The 16,323-nt window shown below is 29.8% G+C and overlaps 1 protein-coding gene across 1 annotated transcript; it reads right to left on the bottom strand.

Moving 5' to 3' along the window:
- Positions 1-2,624: 2,624 nt before the first annotated feature.
- Positions 2,625-16,233, bottom strand: Rpt1 (26S proteasome regulatory subunit Rpt1). The gene is made up of 10 exons (XM_016054240.4): positions 16,092-16,233; positions 14,497-14,534; positions 14,332-14,413; positions 12,474-12,705; positions 11,245-11,413; positions 8,406-8,570; positions 5,609-5,696; positions 5,288-5,490; positions 2,929-3,025; positions 2,625-2,847 (listed from the first exon to the last, which is right to left on the bottom strand). Exons 1-10 carry the CDS (start codon positions 16,162-16,164, stop codon positions 2,690-2,692), a joined length of 1,305 nt encoding a protein of 434 aa, XP_015909726.1. The 5' UTR covers positions 16,165-16,233; the 3' UTR covers positions 2,625-2,689.
- Positions 16,234-16,323: the final 90 nt, after the last annotated feature.

Below are 16,323 nucleotides of genomic sequence, written 5' to 3'. Positions count from 1 at the left end.
TTTTTGTAGTGCCACAAAGTGAGCCTATTTGGGCTCCTTTGAATTGGCACTATACTTCAAAGGGATTCTTATAAATGAGCTGAAGAATGTTGATTGCTACACTGTACTCTTTGATGAGACGTTAAATCAGTCTCTACAATCTAAGCAGATGGGCATTATGGTAAGGAATTGATAATAAAGTTTGCACTAAGTATCTTACCTCCCAATTTATGGGTCATGGAACTGCAGAAAGTATTTTGTCCTCTTTTTACAAATGCATGGATGATGGTTAAAAGCTATCTAAAATACTTCAATTGGAAATTCTATTAGAAGCTTCAGTGTGAATTAAAAGAGAAATATTCCCACCAGGTCATATTCATTGGCAATTGTGGATTACACATAACGAATAATGCTTTTAAACATGGTGAAAATGGGATATGTTCCTTCTAATTTTTATTTTCAGAAAGAATTTTTGCTGCATAACATTTAGAGAAGGTTGTGTAAATTATGGATGAATAATTTCAGAAACGATGTTTAATAGAGGAGAGGGTTATGGAATAGTCATGGAATATGGAATACCTAAGATTTAGCTCTGCCTTTCATGCAGCCTTCACATGGAAATACACAGGATTAAAGGATTTCACCATTTACACCTTATTACCATTAGTTATAGATTGTGCTGAAAATGATTTTGTGAATTAATATGTAAAACCAGTAGGGTTTTTAAAAAAATATAAATTTAAGTCCATAATACATATACTCTCTTCTCTCTATATAGGCAAAGCATTTAGGTATTATATTTAAAATTAATTATTGCCACAACAAGCATTGTTGCTTCTAGTAAAATAGAAGAGAATAATTTTTAAAATTGGTCTTAGATTAAGGTCCTTGAAAATTTTGTTGAGGTCCTTGAATTTCAATCTCATCATAGAGTGGGAACCCTGTTAACAAATAGTGTAGAAAAGCACTGAGATAAAAATTTAGCTTGAGATAATAAAAGAAAAACAGAAATAAATTATTAAAAATGGTAACCTGTGAGGAACAACCATTCGGGCAATTGAGCAACCCTATAGGAAGCTGACTCATAAAATGCCTTAAAAGTTGAAGATAGAGGTTGAACTTATGATAGTTCATAATTATCTCTAATGCAATGACCATTTTAACAGGACAAGGTAACTTGCATCCTCCACTTAATTCAAATGAATCGCTTAACCTCCCCTCCCCCCTCCAAATATATTTTAAACAGAGGAATTTATTTCAATTAATAAAAATATTTTGAATAAAGTATATTAAATCTATTGCATACAATGTAAACTTTCCCGTGACATTAAAATGTTAACACAAAAACAAAATTATATGCTATAAATCTGATTCAAATATTTTACCTGTTGTAAAAAGGCAATTATATATTTATAGGTATTAATAAAGTTCTTGATTCTAAAGGAAAATGACAAAATTGTCAACTACAAACTAGGTTGCTGTGGGATCATGGAAACCTTGTCAACTTGAAAAATCTTTCATAAATTATTAATACAGTCAATATATAGTGCTATAACCGTTGCGTAGGCAATTTAACTAATGGTTCCCAAACTCCTCCCTTTTATTACACATTATTCAAATAAATAACTGAAAAATATGTAGTATCAAAAAAGTGTTATTTTTCCTAATCTTTGTCTTGCATACAAAAAAAAAATAGTAATCTTTAGCTGATGAGCAATCCTCAACATCAGATATGAAAACATTTCCCGTATCTCTGATAATTTTTCTTGAATTTCTTTTATTCAGTTTTTTAAACCTGCTATTCGGGCACATAAAAGTAGTCTCATAAAATCGCTTAGCGAATTCATCGACTTTTGTCCAAATACTGGAAGATTGCGGCTTCTTGGAATGGCGAACCACTTCTTCAACATCCTTGTGATCTGCTCTTTTATTTAAATTTTTTAGATTTTAAATTTTTTTCACGAGCAGAAATTATTAATTGCCTATTTTCCCATATGCTACAAACTGCAGATTTGGATCGTTTATATTCCCTGCGAATATCAGCTCGATTGCATCCATTTTCAATTTTTCTGATTATGCCATTTTATCATCAATGGAGAACGTTTTACATTTACTGCTCGCCATAGTTAAATTTGAGACACTTGTTTGCAGGATTTTGTTTAACTCAACTGAGAGCAAAAAGGAGTTGAAATGAGGGTCTTATCAGCACATATTAGTGTCCAACCCTTTGAGCAATTATGAATAATTACTCAGTCCCTCCGACAGAAAATGCATATTGATGCAACTTACACCTTACAGGTTCATCATCTGCCGGGGGTTGGAAACATCTGCTTGGTTTGTTTAAGGATGGGAAAGTGAGATAAAAGAAGCAAACAAGAAAATATGCTTATCGCTACATTCCCCTCAATAAATGGTTTTAAAAATCGGTATATGTATTTATTTCAAAGTAGAAATTTCAAAATTATTACAAAAAATATGGAAAAAAATCTGCCGAAGACAGAAAAAAAGTTCATTATATCCAACTCCCTCACTTTTTTGCATCACTATATCCACAAAAAATAACATGCTTGTATAGCAAGGCACGGGGCCGAATTCACTATAGCGGGGTTTGACTGTATATGTAACTTGAAATATGAACAAAGTAATTACTAAACCACATGAGCATTTTTATTAATGAATGCAAATATTTATAAATCACAGAAAACACAATTTAATTATAAGTCATATAACGTGGAGTTGAACTGAATTTTGCATAAGATTTAATAACTTTGTTAATGGCTTCCAAAAAGTCTTTTTCAGTGGCAATTTTACGCCTTGCCCTAATGGCAAACATTCCAGCTTCTGTACAAACACTACGAATTTCAGCACCTACACGGAAAAGATAGAGGTTGAAACACTGAATAATAAATAAGAATGTAAATTTGAAGTTTATATGCACTAAATACATACCTGTGCTGTTTGGGCATAAGCGAGCTAACAGATCATATCTAATGTCTCTTTCTACACTCATTGATCGGGCATGGATTCTAAAAATGTGTGTACGACCCTAGAGGGAAAACAAAATAGAGTTTTTATGAATAATGCTTTATGTGAAAATAAAAGGCAAGGATTGTTAAATAAACGAAAATTGTATAAAGGTTTTTTTTTTTTTTTAAAGAAAAACTATTATGATTTTAATAAAATATATAGCAAAGCACAATATGCTTCTATAGAACATAGGATTATCATTGTGCTGCAGATAATGACAAACATTAAAATAAACCAGTCGGCTGCGCCCCCTGCTCGCCAACCCCCGAAAATTGCTACGCAAACCAAGCTCGCTACTAACTTAGTTACATTGCAAATGCACAAAATTCTAAGAATTCAAAACAATCATTCAAATCCATAAAACAACTTCAAAAAAAAAAAAAACTAAATCTTTTTAGTAAATACTAAGTCATTAAAATAAATTTGAATTCAAATAAATGACATGTAATTCGTTAAACCTATTAGAAATGCGCTATAGTATAAAATCTTAAAGCGTAACAGCATGACTGAGACTCATTTTTCAATGAATAACTAATAACAATAATAAATCAAATAAATTCGTAATATAAATAAAAAATCGTCAAATAAATTCGTAACATATAAATTCGTGAAAAAAAGCGCATTCGACAAAATACTAAAATAGAGATCTATCGACAAAGACTACTCACACCTGCCTAGCTTAATAGTATGAGATTGCCGCAGCTGATAGGGTGAATTTCGGAAGAGATCATATTTGGTGAGAATGCTCTGTCTGGTTATTTCAGCTTCCGTTTTTAAAAGCGTTATATGCTGAGCCACCTCAGCTAGATTTGGCATGTGAAATTTTTAGCAGCAATCATTGGTCGATTTTCTAGCGTTGCCATTCGGGGAGTTGAAATGAGGCTTTTTTTTGTCGCCGTGTAAGAGAAATATATATAGATGGAGTTTCACAAAGATCACCAATAATGTATCTTAATAGAATCCTTGTCAAAATTGAAGTAAAAAAAATTATGCATAATTAAGGTCTCAAATTAATATTTTAGCCAAGGAAAACAGAAAACATGATGAAATTTAATGAAATAAAAATCTAATGGGGCAAAAAAGATCAAATTACAAGTTAAATTGATTATCTAATGAAACTTAGACCTGCTTCTATCACCTTTCTCTCTATTTCTTCCTGCAATTAATCAAGTTTTGTATACTTCCGCTTTTCACGGTGATTATCGTTAGATTTTTATCACATTTTTGCCCTTTGTCCGCTTTAATATTAATACGCTCCTCTGTCTATATAAATTAAAAACCAGGAAAAGTCAGAGTATTTGACACTCAATCAACTTGCTGGTTTTCACTCTTCCATTTTTCTTAATTTGTGCTTGCACAATAGGTGATTAAAAAAAAAAAAAACACTTTTTCCCGATCCGGCTATCATTAGGTACATCTTTAAGATTCTATACTGTCTATTGGATGTCCGAGTAAAGGAACTTGAAACTTCTGCCTCAAGAGTATTGAGATGTTAGATTTTTTTAAAATCCTCTTTAGTTACTCAGTTTTGGCTGTTCTCTATTTATTATGACAAATTGTTTTTTAATTTTGGATAATACATTATTATTGCGATTGATTAATTAATATGAACAAAACGTTTTTTTATTGACCTATATTTATCTATTTGACAAAGATTAACAAAACAATATTTTTCAATTGAATAAATTCTGATTCTATAGAAAATCGGTATCATTTGCAAGTTTTGCTTGATGTGGAATCACGTTTGCTTTTGTTAAAAATTGTCAGCATTTATAAAAATAATAAAGGAGAAGATTGTTTTTTAATTTAAGCATACAACTATTTATTACTAATAGCAGACGATTATTTTAAAAAGCAAATTACAGCTTTATTTAGCATTTTGCTACAGTAAAATTTGTGCAAGTTAGCAATTAGTTATACGTATGTGCATGTATAATAAATAAAAACAATCGCTTTAATTTTAACTGCTTATTAATGGCTGCTAAAAAAATTATAGTCAAATATTTATCTCAATATTAAAGGAATAATTATAAATCACAATTTTTATAAAATCAAAAATGAAATATCAAAACACATATTTTAGTGTAACTAAAAAATTATCCTGCATATCATTGAGCAATTGATAAACTGTATATTTAGTATTTTAGCTATTTGACATTTCATAATGCTTATTCAAAGATTGAAATAAATTAATGAATAAACGATTGCATGTAATTGAAATCTGCAGTAAAAACATGTACGAAAAATCATTCAAATATGAATAGAAAAATAAACAGCTCACCTCTAGATCAGGCAAGCCAAACTCAATCTTCCTATCTAATCTACCAGGACGCATTAGAGCAGGATCTAAAATATCAGGTCTATTAGTAGCCATCAAAACCTTGATATTGCCTCGAGGATCAAAACCATCCAACTGGTTAATGAGTTCTAACATTGTTCTTTGAACTTCATTATCACCTCCAGCACCATCATCGAACCTCGCCCCTAGGAAAAAAAATTATGAATGAAGGCAAAAGAAAATTTCACTTAACAAAGATTTTAAATTTATTCTTCAGCTATTATTGCTGCTAATTTAGAGCATGAGTTCATTATAATGCCTTACCTCCAATTGCATCTATTTCATCAAAAAATATTAGACAGGCCTTTTTATTCCTTGCCATCTCAAACAGCTCGCGAACCATTCGAGCACCCTTGAAGAGAAAAATAAAGTCAGCAGGCTCATAAACAACATAAAAGCTTATTATTAAAAAATTTTAAGTAATTTTATCTAAGGTAAAAGCACCAAGGGCTAGAAATATAAAATACAAGTATGATATAAAAAGTACCAAATACAGAGAAACCTGTAAGAGTTGACCATTTGCGGTGCATTGATTTAGTGGTTAACTAATAAAGGGGAATGAATTAGGTTTAATTTATAACAGATTTTTATGGACATTAAACAAAGGAGTTTAGGTTACCTTGAAACACTATTTGCCCACTTCCGTGAAGTTTCAATACATAACAATATAGCAAAGTAAATTTCCTGACAAACTTTTTTTTTTCTGGTTAATTTCTGTAGGATTTAGAATAGCATGCAAAAACAATCTTAAACGAATTTGACTTAATTTAGACAGTCAATATACAAGAAAGACATGTAGACAAAAAGCAATAACTTTCAGTTCCTGAAAATATTTTATTATTTCTGGAACTGGATCTTCCGACCTAATTTACCAGGATGTATTAGAGCAGGATCTAAAATATCAGGCCTATTAGTAGCCATCAGAACCATCCAACTGGTCAAATAAGTTCGAACATCAGTCTTTCAACCCTTATCAAAACAAGAATTCAATTGATAGAATTTTTTGTGAAAACTGCAAGATAATGAGCTGTAAACTAGGAGATAGGCCAACGTTTTTTAACGTTACACACTAAATTATTCCATTACCACACGATGCAAATAAATTCTAACATTCTCATATTGTTTAACAACTAAAAGATCAAAAAACGTTTTTTATAGTAATTGTTGAAATTAACATTGCACAAGAAAAAACCGGCCAAATTTTATAAAAGTTGGTTAAAAAAAGTGTAAACTACAGCTTATACCAATACTTAAAATTTTTTTTATATAATTACGCTTTGATAGATTTTTTTCAATAAAAAGATTTATATATTTGAAAGATTATTACTTTGATTTCTTAACTCTAAATAGAGTTTTAACTATTTTTTTTTAACTCTTTTATATTAAATTGTACTTTATATATGCAGGGGTAGTTGTTAGCCCAACTCAAAAATCCTGAAATTTTTTTGACTAAAATCATCAATTACGCAATTCAAAAAAATTAATGACTTTATAAATTTAAATCAGTTATATTTTTCACAACATGAATTTTTAAATAAATTCTATGCAGCATAATGTAAATGAATAATTATGCATAAGTTTACTTTTATCTCTAATCACATTTATTATTCTACCAGAAAAAATATTTACAAATGAAAGAGATGCCAAGTATAAATTCTAGTTCTAATATTTTAAATAAAATATATAAGAACTAGGAGGCTCCGCCCCCTGCTCGCTAACGCTCGCCAACCTCCGAGAATTGCTACGCAATCCTATGTGGTTCACGCAGTGAACCATGGCTCGCTGCGCTCGCTCGCCAATGAACACAATGCTCTAGCACAAAGACATAATATATTATCATCAAAGACATAGTATTTTATCATCAAAGACATAGTATTGTACTTATGTAGAAGAATTCTACCAATGTTCTTATTGGCTTCTAAAAATTAGATTGTACATGGTGAAAAAATCAAAACATTAGCTAAATAAGAAACATATTAGCAAAATAAATTATCAAATATTGCTTCACTAATATTCTGCATTTTAAAGCGTGAAAATTCAATGCATAAATAAACGCGAAATATAAAAAAATTAAATGCATTCAATACAAACACTTAAACGTTTTTTAGGCGTTTAGGTAGCTCCCAGTAGAAAAATATCAATTCAACAGCGGCCTTTTAAAGCATTCTCACTTCAATTAATTAATTAATTCCTAATTGAGTTTAAATTAAATATTATCATGTTTTTAGTGCATGAATCTGAATTGAACAACCTGATAATGCTCACTCTGGTTATCCAATCAATTAAAAATGAAAACTGTTGCCAGCGCGAGAAAAGAAATATCGGTTTTATTGATACATACATACGTACGTATTAGCGTTTTATATAATATAGACATTTACACATAAATGTGATCGACGATTTCTTGGAACTTCTGGACCTCGGATATCCAGATCACAATCCTCTCTGTATATGTACATATATTTGCCCTTTCGTTGAATTTTTATTTCATTACTAAAATATTAAATTTATCACAAGTATTTACAACATCAAGATCTTACTAGTATACCAATTTTTCTGACTAAAATTAAAATACTAGTAATCACTGTGAAAAGTTGTTTACCTTTTGATATTACTTTTAAACAATACATTTGACACAGGAAATACCCCTTAATGATTTTGAACTATTATAACTTATTGTATTAACTATTATAAAGATATCAGTCTAGTATATGAGTAAAGTGTTTGTTTTTTCTCCAAAAATCTTTGAAGAAGTAGATAATAATCGATAAGTGGTTTATGAATTCTGCAAAATGCAAACAAAAGACATTTATTTTAGCATAAAGAAGTAATTATCTGTCCTAAAAAACAATAATAATGCTTTTTGTTTCACATACAATGCACCTTTTTCTTCTTCCTAATTCTGGAAATCCTTGTTGACATTTTTAAACCAATAAAATAACTGGCATAAACAAAATTTTTTATCTGTTTACTATGACGGTACAAAAAACGAAGATAATATTTTTAAAAAATGAATAACAAGCATGATATAAATGCAATAAAAATAAGGTTAGCAACATACTTCTCCAACATATTTTTGTACAAGTTCAGATCCAATAACTCTTATGAAACAAGCATCAGTTCTATTAGCTACAGCTCTAGCACAAAGAGTTTTTCCAGTTCCAGGTGGTCCAAAGAGTAAAACTCCTTTGGGAGGCTCAATACCCAAGTTAACAAATTTCTCTGGCTATATATAGTAATACAGAAATATAAAATCTTAATACACATTTTATTCAAAGCACTAACACATAATTAATTATATTTATGAGTAACAACACTATGTACACTCGGCGTATCTAAATTAACAAGTAAAACACAAGACTTATACTTCGAATGTAAAATCTTAGCATTTTTAAAAAGCAAAACTCCCTTGCGAGAGGATGAATTTTAAATATAGGGGAGAGTTGGACAAAACGGGATACCATTATTGTTTTTATTTACTGCTGAATATCTGTTAAGAAAAACCATACATAATTTTTTTTGTAGCTACAACATTTATTGAAGCACACAAAAAACATATTTTCAACTAATTTTAATGACCGTGTGTTAAAAAAAAATTAATATCCAAACTCTTACATATCCCGTTTTAGCATACCTGGGTTGGATAAAATGGGATAGGGTTTACAATGTTTAATTTTTTGCATAAAACTTAGTGAAAAGCATAATTAACTGACAGAGAACTGCAAAGCAAAATGTCTATAAATTATATTTATGGGATTTTACTGTTCTAACACTTTTATATAGATTGTTATTTTATAAGTAAGTACACAAAAAAATATTATGCTACATTTGCTTTTAAAGACTGAGTTTTCAAACATGAAGGCTTATTTTCGTTGCCGAAATGTGCCTTGTGCTTTTAAGAGAAATTTCTTAGCAGCCTTTTCTTCAATTTTCTTAGCTATTTTTTATAGTTTAATCATCCTTTCCTTTTCTTCCATTTCTAATTCACTTTCATATGGAGACGATGTTATTACTACAGTTTTTTTCTTTCTTTTATCAGCCATTTTTTCTGGGCTAGGTCCTTTTACTTGAGGTACAGGATTGAAAAGGGTAACTTAGGGGGATAATAGGAGGGTTCTAATCCTTTCTCCCCTGAAAATGTTGCAGATTGGTCTTCTCCTACGATGTCCCTCGAAGATGTGTGTCCAGCCGTGTTAAAACAATTATTAAAACTAACTCTCCATTGATGTCGCAACATCCATGAAAGACTCTTTAATAATCAAGTATTTAAATTTTTCAGTAAACAAAGAGAAGAAATTCTTTTTAGAATTGAATGTAGATTGAATTGAGATATCCAGAAAATTAAGAAGTTTATATGTAAAGAAGCTCAAGTCTTCATCAGAGAAATACATTACAATTAGTTCTAAAGAAAAATGTGAAATCTTAGAGTCGAAAATAAAATACATAATAATGAAGGCTAATAAACAAAATTTGCTTTACTATATAAAGAAACTAAATTTTTCAAAAATATATGTAGCTATTATAAATAAGTTTTTCTAAAAGCCTAGGCCTACATTAATATATGGCTATTTTAAAATGTAATAATCTAACAAATTAATAGACGGATAAAACGGGACATAAAAAACTCTATCCCATTTTATCCAACTCATAAGTGTCCCGTTTTGTCCAACTCCGACACTTTTTGAAACAAACATGGCTGCTGCCTAAATGTGAAAAGAAAATTAAAAAGACTGCACATAAAAATATTGGTAAATAAATGGTTAATCAAATTTAATACTCACCACAATTTTATTCCCATATATGTACACAGTACAATGTAAAAAAACAACGCACGTAAATGTAGAAAATGGCAAAAAAATAGAGTAAAAAAGTTCAGAGACTTACAATTTTCTATCAAATAGTGAGCTCGAGGTGGGACACACCGAGAATAATATAATCACGGTCGAATAACACGTTTTTGTCGTTGTCCACTAGATAGCTACAATAGTCTGGTCCCTAGGCGACGTTTCCCGTTTTGTCCGACTATCCCGTTTTATCCAACTCTCCCCTACATACTTTTTCATGACTTTCAAAGTATTTCTGCTTTAATATTTATTTTGTTATTATATGGCTACCTTACATTTGATGTCAGGATATAATAAAGTCTAAATTTTAAAGAAATGTAACTTTTATTTAAATATTCAAAAATTATCGAGAACTTGATAATTTTCACATTTAACTTGTTATTTTACATACGGGAGATATTTCTTTACAAACAAAAATTTAACATTTGAATAAATGTAATGGTTCCATATTAACATAATATTATTACTTAATGCTTTCTTGCAAAATATAATGTAGTTGTTAGAGCACATTTTAACACTATTTATATTAACTACTTATGGGTGAATTATTTGGTAAATAAATTAATATAGAAAGAGAAAATTATTGGGACAAGCACAACATTTGTCCAGAGCAGCCGAATACTAACTATTTGGTGCAACCCTATATAGCATGTGAATTTATTTAACTCATATAAAAGTACTCTTATTCAAAAGTACACATTATGAATGCAGAAACGCAAAAAATTACATCGAGGCCATCAAACTTTTGATCCCTCTCTTAATTAAATTTGTTTTGCACCAACAACAGGATTTTTACAAATTGCCAACCCTGATGTTTTGAGGATTGAAAATCCAAATCTAACAAAAAATTATGATTTTACAATTTATACAATATCAATTAACTTTAATTTATTAATTATTTGTATACTCAACTCGTAATTAAGCATTTGCATACTAATACATAAAAAAATTACATTATACAGTGAGTTATTTAGTAAGATCAATACTGCATAAGATCAATATCAATATATGATAAGATCACTGCATGCATTGTTAATTCAGGAAATATCATCTTACATGGAGAAGAGGAGTTTCAACAACTTCCCTCAACTTTTCGATTTGTTCTTTACAACCACCAACGTCACTGTAAGTTACATCAGGCTTCTCTTCAACCTGCATCATGGTTACAGTAGGATCTATCTTAGGTGGAAGAGGAATATGAATTTGGTATTTATTTCGATCAACTCTAAAATAGAAAGATTTTTTTTTTTTAAATTTAGATTTGTTTTATATATGCACATGAAATCTATAACAAAATATCTTTCGCTATTGTTTAAAAAATTTTTTTTTGCTTTCTTAGGTACTTTTAAGTTAAATCATTTTCTTTAAATTTAGGACTGATTTTTACGGATTGAAAAAATTTCCTGTTCTTTGGTTATTGTGTATTTATAAATTTTTAAAAATGTAAGAATTTTTCATGAAAAAAAAAAAAATAACAATTCAGCTTAGAAGAATCTTCACTTTTGGGCATGTAATCCATATAAGTTATGGAGGCTAAAAGATGTAATTACTTAGCTGGGCCTTAAACATGAATAACTGTTTTGATTCAAATCTATACGCATGCCATTAAATATTTAAAAAAAAAAAAAAAAAAAAGCAAGAGCAGTGCAATGAATTATTTGAATTGTTCAAGGTGAAAAAAATAAGCAAACACATTTTTTTTTTTTTTGCTTTTTAAAGGGCCTAAACCTATAAATGTAAACCTGTAATGATTTCTACTACATATGACCAATGAAATACAGAGGACAACAACAATAATTTTGAACAGATAAAAATAAAAAAGTAAGAAACCATGCTAATTTTTAGCAGAAGTATTATGGTTTGGGCAGCTGCTTTGTTTAATGTGTTGAAATTTTTAAATTTCCATGTTCAACAACTTATTTTAATTTTGATTCATAACATATTATGCTGAAAGTTTTGACAACAATGAATGCAGCTTCAAATAGAAGAATTTAAAAGCATTTAACTCTTAACAAAAGGATAGAAATAAAACTTAATTCCTCAATAAAATAAAAACTTAATTCCCCTTCAAAAACAACATAATATTTGCACAAATTAAATGGATATACACTACTTTGAACAGAAATACAAACTACGGAAAATATAGTGTTTAGAATAATTAAAATATCATAATTATATATCACAATATCATTATTAATATCATTAAATATCACAATATCATTACACTCAATTAATTTAAGATAGTAAAATAACAAATACCAAGTGAAAAAAACAACAAGCCCTACCCAACTCTCATTCCTTCTTCAATATCAGTAGGTGCAACAGAATCTGCAAGATCAACCACAAATTTTGCAAATTGTTTTACATTAATGATATATTTAGGATCATCAGAGTCTGTGGTGATAATTTTGGTGCAGCGTGCAACCTGCAAAGGTTGCTCATTTTGAAGGGTTTGTTTGTCAGCAGCAAGATCCCAAAGTGCTGGAGGAGCAAGACCCGTGTCAGATTCTTTGATACCTATAAATAAATTTATATTCAGACATCTGTAAATTAATTGCATGAATTGAATACATCCAGATATAATATTGATAATGAATAAATAAACTTTGATAACATTTGAAACATTGGAGGAATGCAAGGCATATTGGGATTTTTTAATCATGCACATTGTTGCTGCCCGTTTTTTAGTGAAAATGTTTCAATACAGTGATTCTGAGTGTATATCTATATTGTGGCTAACATAGGCTTCAAATCTTAACCTTGGGGACTCTTTTACGCAAATAATTCCAAATTCATCTCTGAATGCAACACTATCATTCAAGAGGTTACTGAAAGCTTCAATGTTTTGACAATTTAAAAAGTTAAGCAGAATTTCATTAGTTGTCTCCCCACCCTCTCATAGCAAGTATGGGCAAGTATAAGACATCAAAAACTGAATACTTGTTCAACTTTTAAAATGTGAATGTAATATGAATAATTATAATTAGATTTTTAAAAACTAATGACTCCTAACTCAATAGTTTTTAAAAATTATATTTTTTTAAAATTTCATATAGTTTAATATCTATCACCGTGCAATAACCTTCTGAGCATTAACTCTAATATTTTCTAAATTATAAGTGTTGGTTAGAGTCCTGCAACAAATCTAATTTTTACTCATCAAACAAAGTCCTGCAGAACAATTTGTATCTTGAATAAAATTATCTTTAGCTTTGACCACTTGCTGTTTCATAGGAATGATGCTGCTTTAGAAGAGGAACATTTGACACCCTGCACAAATTTCAGCACATTTATCAGTAATCTCCCTCTCCCATATCTTTGCCATTCTGAGGAGGAAATTAATGAATTAGCTTTTGGCTATAACATTTTTATAAAATCGGTGTATCAGTCTTTAGCAGACAGCAGGAGAAATCGATCAAAATTTTTATCAAGAGAGCTTCTAAAGCAAGCTGTAAAAGAATTAAATTCCGAGATTTCCAATATCATAAAGTTTATGACTTTAATATTTTCCATTCCCATTTCATAAGCAATTTGTGAATCCTGGGGATCCACGATTGACAGAATTGTTTCTAAAAGACCAAATGCTTTCGATGTCAATGAAGAAGTTGTTGGAACAACAGACCAGCGAATGTTTGTGTTTGCAAATGGTGCACTATCTGGGCACTTGTCCCTTCTAAAGATATTTTAGGCAGCCCTTATTTTAATGATCGGACCTTAACATTGTAGGCATTTTATTAATAATTCATCATCATCATCAACAAAATTTTGTACTTCAAAAGTGATTCAAAAAGTAACAAATTAAGAATGTTTGCTTTGGTGTAAAAAATAATGTAGTGTATCTGTGTACAATCCTGTATTTTAATAAATGAAAATAAAGTATTTTAACGTAAAGTTGGCTTTTTTTTCGCTGTGAAATGCATGCAGAACATTTGTATAAATTAATAAGTCCTGTTGTAGAATATTTGAAAATTTTCTGTTTTTGGGGTTATATGTTAGGTTTAGAAGCAAATATAAACAAACATGTAATGAAAATAAACTTGCTAAGACAAATATTGTAAAAACAAGCTAAAATAAATAACTATAATATTAATAAGAAATATTTCAGCAAATACAGCGCAGAAAATATTAAATCAGAAGAATTACCTGTCAGCTCATTCACTTTTTTAAGAATTCCTTGAATATCATCTTCAACTTGTTTTATAGCTTTACTGTATTGGCCAACACCCTGTAAACAACATATCTGGTCTTAAAACAAAAGTTAATACAATAATATGATAAAATTACAAAAACCACTGCAATTATACTTACATAAGTTTTCAAGAGAGCAATGTCACCTTCATCCAGAGCTGTAAATAAATGAAATAAACACTATAATCATAATTATATATATATATATATATATAACAAATAAATATATATATATATAACAAATAAATGTACATGAAACAGACAGACAACTTTAAACTTCTCACACATTAGGATTACGGAAATCAGAGAGGGACTTTCTACCGAGGAGAATCTCTGTATTGGTACCTGTACCAAAATAAATAATACACAGTATGTTAAAAATAATCGACAACTTTTGAACCTATTATTTTCACTAACTGTACACAAACCTTTTCAACTGACACTAATTTGAAATAATCGAATCGACAACAAAAGACAATAGCGAAAATATTAGTTTTTCTTTAATTTTATTTTACTTTATATGTCTTTTTTCTCTTCATTTTCATGAATTGTCATCCAATTCTAAGTTATGTGCCAAATTTGAAGTCTGTAGCTAGTCGGGAAGTTAGTTTAAAATGATTACAAAATTCTACCCAAACAGAAATACACGAAGGCAAGTTGATATAAACGTGGTAAATTCCCCTTTCGAATCCTTGGCTTTTGCAATTGGTGTGGACAGACACTGGTACACTCTGTACTATCATGATCTGTCATGCCAACTACACTCGCCAAGGTGCCAAATGGATTTAAAACGTCCAATAAAAAAAAAAAAAAAACACATAGATGTTTGCCTGGGGGAGGCTACGAGTTATACCTTTCGAGTTGTTCCCTTTCTGTGATGCTTTTTTTAGTTTCTTGTGGGCCACTGCCCGGAAGTTTCCAAGACTTGGCGATTATTCTGCCACAGATCCTACGGAACTCTCCCCAATTGCAGAGTCAACAATTGGTTTTAAAACTTGCAATTTTTTGAAAATAAAAATATGTGGAAGTTTACAAAGGGGATGGGTAAGTTACACCCTTTAAGTTCGTCCTCTTCAGTAATGTTTTGTTTTCTTTTTAAATTTCTTCTGGGTTGGGTGTTGTTGTTGCTCATTTACGTCGCACTAGAGCTGCACAATGGGCTATTCTCCTGGGTTGGAAGCTGCCAAGACTTAGTGATTATTCTGCTGCAAATTACAATATAGAACTCTTTCCTTTCTCCTTCTCACTTAAAATAAAGCTTTTTTAAGTGATTGTCAATCGCACTTATAAACCACATCGTTTACGGATATTATATGTAACGTAACAAAGGCATACAATCCTGTAAAATTCTTTTAAATATCGTTGCATACTACAGATATTTTTAGCTTCGTTAAATTTCCCGAACTAAATAAACCTCTTTCAAATTTTAAACCAAATTTTTTAGTATTTTTTAATATCTTTTCTCACAATACAGTATACACAGGCTTCTACACAATTAAAAATAAGCAGCATTGTCAATATTAAGACTCAAAACGGGTGATATAATAACAGTTGCTACTAAATATACAAACAAGTGCATCGATTTGATAAACAAAATGCTTTTTAAAACACTTTATCACCATTTAAAAGTGTTCATAAAAGACATACGAAAAAAAGAAGTAACACAGGACAATACAATAATTTGGAACGTAACATAAATTTACAATTTTAAATACCTTTAACGTCTTTTTCTTTCTCCTCTTTATCTTCCTTTCCTTTTCGCATATCATCTCCTAAGTAATCAGGCATCTTAATAAATTTTATAAGTTAATTCAACAACAAAAACGATCCAACTTTTCTTAACATAAACACCAAAACAACTTAGTCAGAGCTGAAACCGTGGTCAAAGTTAAGGCAGACTTGGAAATTGTTTTAAATAAATAAATTAGTTAATAGAAGTATCAGAAA

Source organism: Parasteatoda tepidariorum, chromosome 4, assembly GCF_982258835.1.
Source record: "Parasteatoda tepidariorum strain Cologne lab strain chromosome 4, Ptep-v5.0, whole genome shotgun sequence".
NCBI classification, from domain to species: domain Eukaryota; kingdom Metazoa; phylum Arthropoda; class Arachnida; order Araneae; family Theridiidae; genus Parasteatoda; species Parasteatoda tepidariorum.
The sequence above is the reverse complement of the archived record's forward strand: the minus strand, read 5'-3'. Positions and strand labels throughout refer to the sequence as shown.